General features: G+C 37.5%; 1 protein-coding gene across 1 annotated transcript; it reads left to right on the forward strand.

Moving 5' to 3' along the window:
• Positions 1-914: 914 nt before the first annotated feature.
• Positions 915-2,046, forward strand: LOC116542253 (cytochrome c-like). Its single transcript, XM_032267083.1, has one exon. The coding sequence runs from the start codon at positions 931-933 to the stop codon at positions 1,246-1,248; it is 318 nt and encodes a 105-aa protein (XP_032122974.1). The 5' UTR covers positions 915-930; the 3' UTR covers positions 1,249-2,046.
• The last annotated feature ends 320 nt before the right edge of the window (positions 2,047-2,366 follow it).

Below are 2,366 nucleotides of genomic sequence, written 5' to 3' on the forward strand. Positions count from 1 at the left end.
CGCTGTGATCTGGGCTCTCCCAGGATCCCATCTCCGTTGAGGAGAAGTCACTGGGCTTCTGGAATCCCTGGGAGACTTTGGGACTTTGAAAGCTGAAGATTCTTAAGAAGCTACAATATATATTATTTGTTGTTTTATTTTATTACTTGGTTCTCATAGCATGCATACGTATGAAAAAATAGTATTTATCTCTTTTTTCTTTCTAAGAACTCTTTGCAAAAAAGAATTGTGTGTTGGTTGCATGTGCCTGTGTGTGTACACTGGTGTATGTGTGCAATAGGGGAGGTGATGCTTGTACTATTTGAAAATACAGACAACAAGGCTTTGAAAAGTCACTTTGCCCAAGGCTGCATAGTAAGTTTTTTGGTGTTTGTTTGTTTCAGACAGGGTTTCATTGCTGTTGCCCAGCCTGAAGCACATCGGTGTGATCTCAGCTCACTGCAATGTCTACCTTCTGGATTCAAGTGATTCCCCTGCCTCAGTCTCCCAAGTAGCTGAGACTACAAGCACATGCCACCACACCCAGCTAATTATTATTATTATTATTTGTATTTTTAGTAAAGATGAGGTTTTGCCATGTTGGTCAGGCTGGCCTCAAACTCCTGGCCTCAAGTGATCTGACCGTCTTGGCCTCCCAAAGTGCTGTGATTATAGGTGTGAGCCACTGCGCCCGGCCCATACTAAGTTTAACAGCGGGAATGCCTACCTTGTGAAGCATTGATAAGAACTGAAAAAAAATTCAGAAGAGTAACTTAAATTCATATAAAATTCGGCATTTGCGAGCGACCGAGACCCACGTGAGGAGCCTTCGAGGGGATCTCACGCGGGGTGGGAAGGCCGGGAGTGAGGACCCTGGACTGTGGTCAGGCGAGAGCCAGGCGATTAATGGCTGGAGGTGGAGCGGAGGCCTAACTAAGGAAAGAATTAAATATGGGTGATGTTGAGAAAGGCAAGAGGATTTTTATTCAGAAGTGTTCCCAATGTCACACCGTGGAAAAGGGAGGCAAGCACAAGACTGGACCTAACCTCCATGGTATCTTTGGGCGGAAGACAGGTCAGCCCTCTGGATTCACTTACGCTGAAGCCAATAAGAACAAAGGCATCATCTGGGGAGAGGATACACTGATGGAATATTTGGAGAATCCCAAGAAGTATATCCCTGGAACAAAAATGATCTTTGTCGGCATTAAGAAGAAGGGAGAAAGGGAAGACTTAATAGCTTATCTCAAAAAAGCTACTAATGAGTAATAATTGGCCACTGCCTTATTTATTACAAAACAAATGTCTCATGACTTTTTTATGTGTACCATACTTTAATAGATCTCATACACCAGAATTTACATCATGAATGACTGACAGAGTATTTTGTTGGGCAGTCCTGATTTAAAACTAAGACTGGCTTGTGGTTAAATGAGTATGTTCAGTTTTTGGGTTTTAATAGTAATTCCAATTTAGTAAATTCTATCACTGTTAGAATTTATTAGACTTCGTTAGTAATGTTAAATTTTTCCCAAAATGGTGAGTGCCATCTTAAAACTTACTGGAGATTGGTTTTATATTTAGATTTATATAACTGGCTATGTGAATATATTTAAATATGGGGGAAATTCCTTCACTGTCTCAGAACCAAGCAAGATTCACCTGTGTTTTGTGTTCATTTGCCTCTTAAAGGCAAGGGTTGAAGATAAATGGGTAGCAATGGCTATTTTATATTTTTGGCCTTAACTATGCCAATCTAATTAGAATTTCCTGTATTTAAAATGGTTCCTTTTACTTATTGAAAGGCATTTTGTGTGGTTTATGTGTAATATCAAAAATTATTTAACACTTCACACATTTTATAGATGATCTATAAGGTCACATGCTTTTAAAATAGTAGCCAATTAAACTTCACTCTTGGATTCTTTACAATCTAAGTCAAACTAAGTTATAATTTAGGATTGTCTTTAAACAGCCATTCAGAAACAAAGCTGTACAACTGCTGTGTATTTGTGATTGGGAATGGTGCTTTTGCCAACTTAAAAGGATTAAAGTAGAGGAGATATACACAAATTTAAAAATGATGTGTGATCATAAGACTTAAGATAATTAAAAAAAAACCACAGATCATGAAAAAAAAATTCATATAAAATTCAAATCCCCATGGAAGTATATTAAATAGACATTACTTATTAAATTTCATTAAATAAATTCCAGTAGATCTAAACATACTGTAATTACATGCACTGATACATTTTTGGTAACTAAATATTTTAATAGCTTTGTTGAGATATAACTAATAAACCATACATGCCAGTGGTTTTAGTATAGTCTCAGTGTGTGCAGCCATAACCACAAGGTAATTTTAGAACGTTTTTCTTCTGAGA

This window comes from Sapajus apella, unplaced genomic scaffold (genome assembly GCF_009761245.1).
Source record: "Sapajus apella isolate SASKATOON/1434 unplaced genomic scaffold, GSC_monkey_1.0 scaffold165, whole genome shotgun sequence".
NCBI classification, from domain to species: domain Eukaryota; kingdom Metazoa; phylum Chordata; class Mammalia; order Primates; family Cebidae; genus Sapajus; species Sapajus apella.

Excerpts from the sequence above, each read along its gene's own strand:
- LOC116542253 (XM_032267083.1), top strand. The coding sequence starts at position 931 with ATGGGTGATGTTGAGAAAGGCAAGAGGATTTTTATTCAGAAGTGTTCC.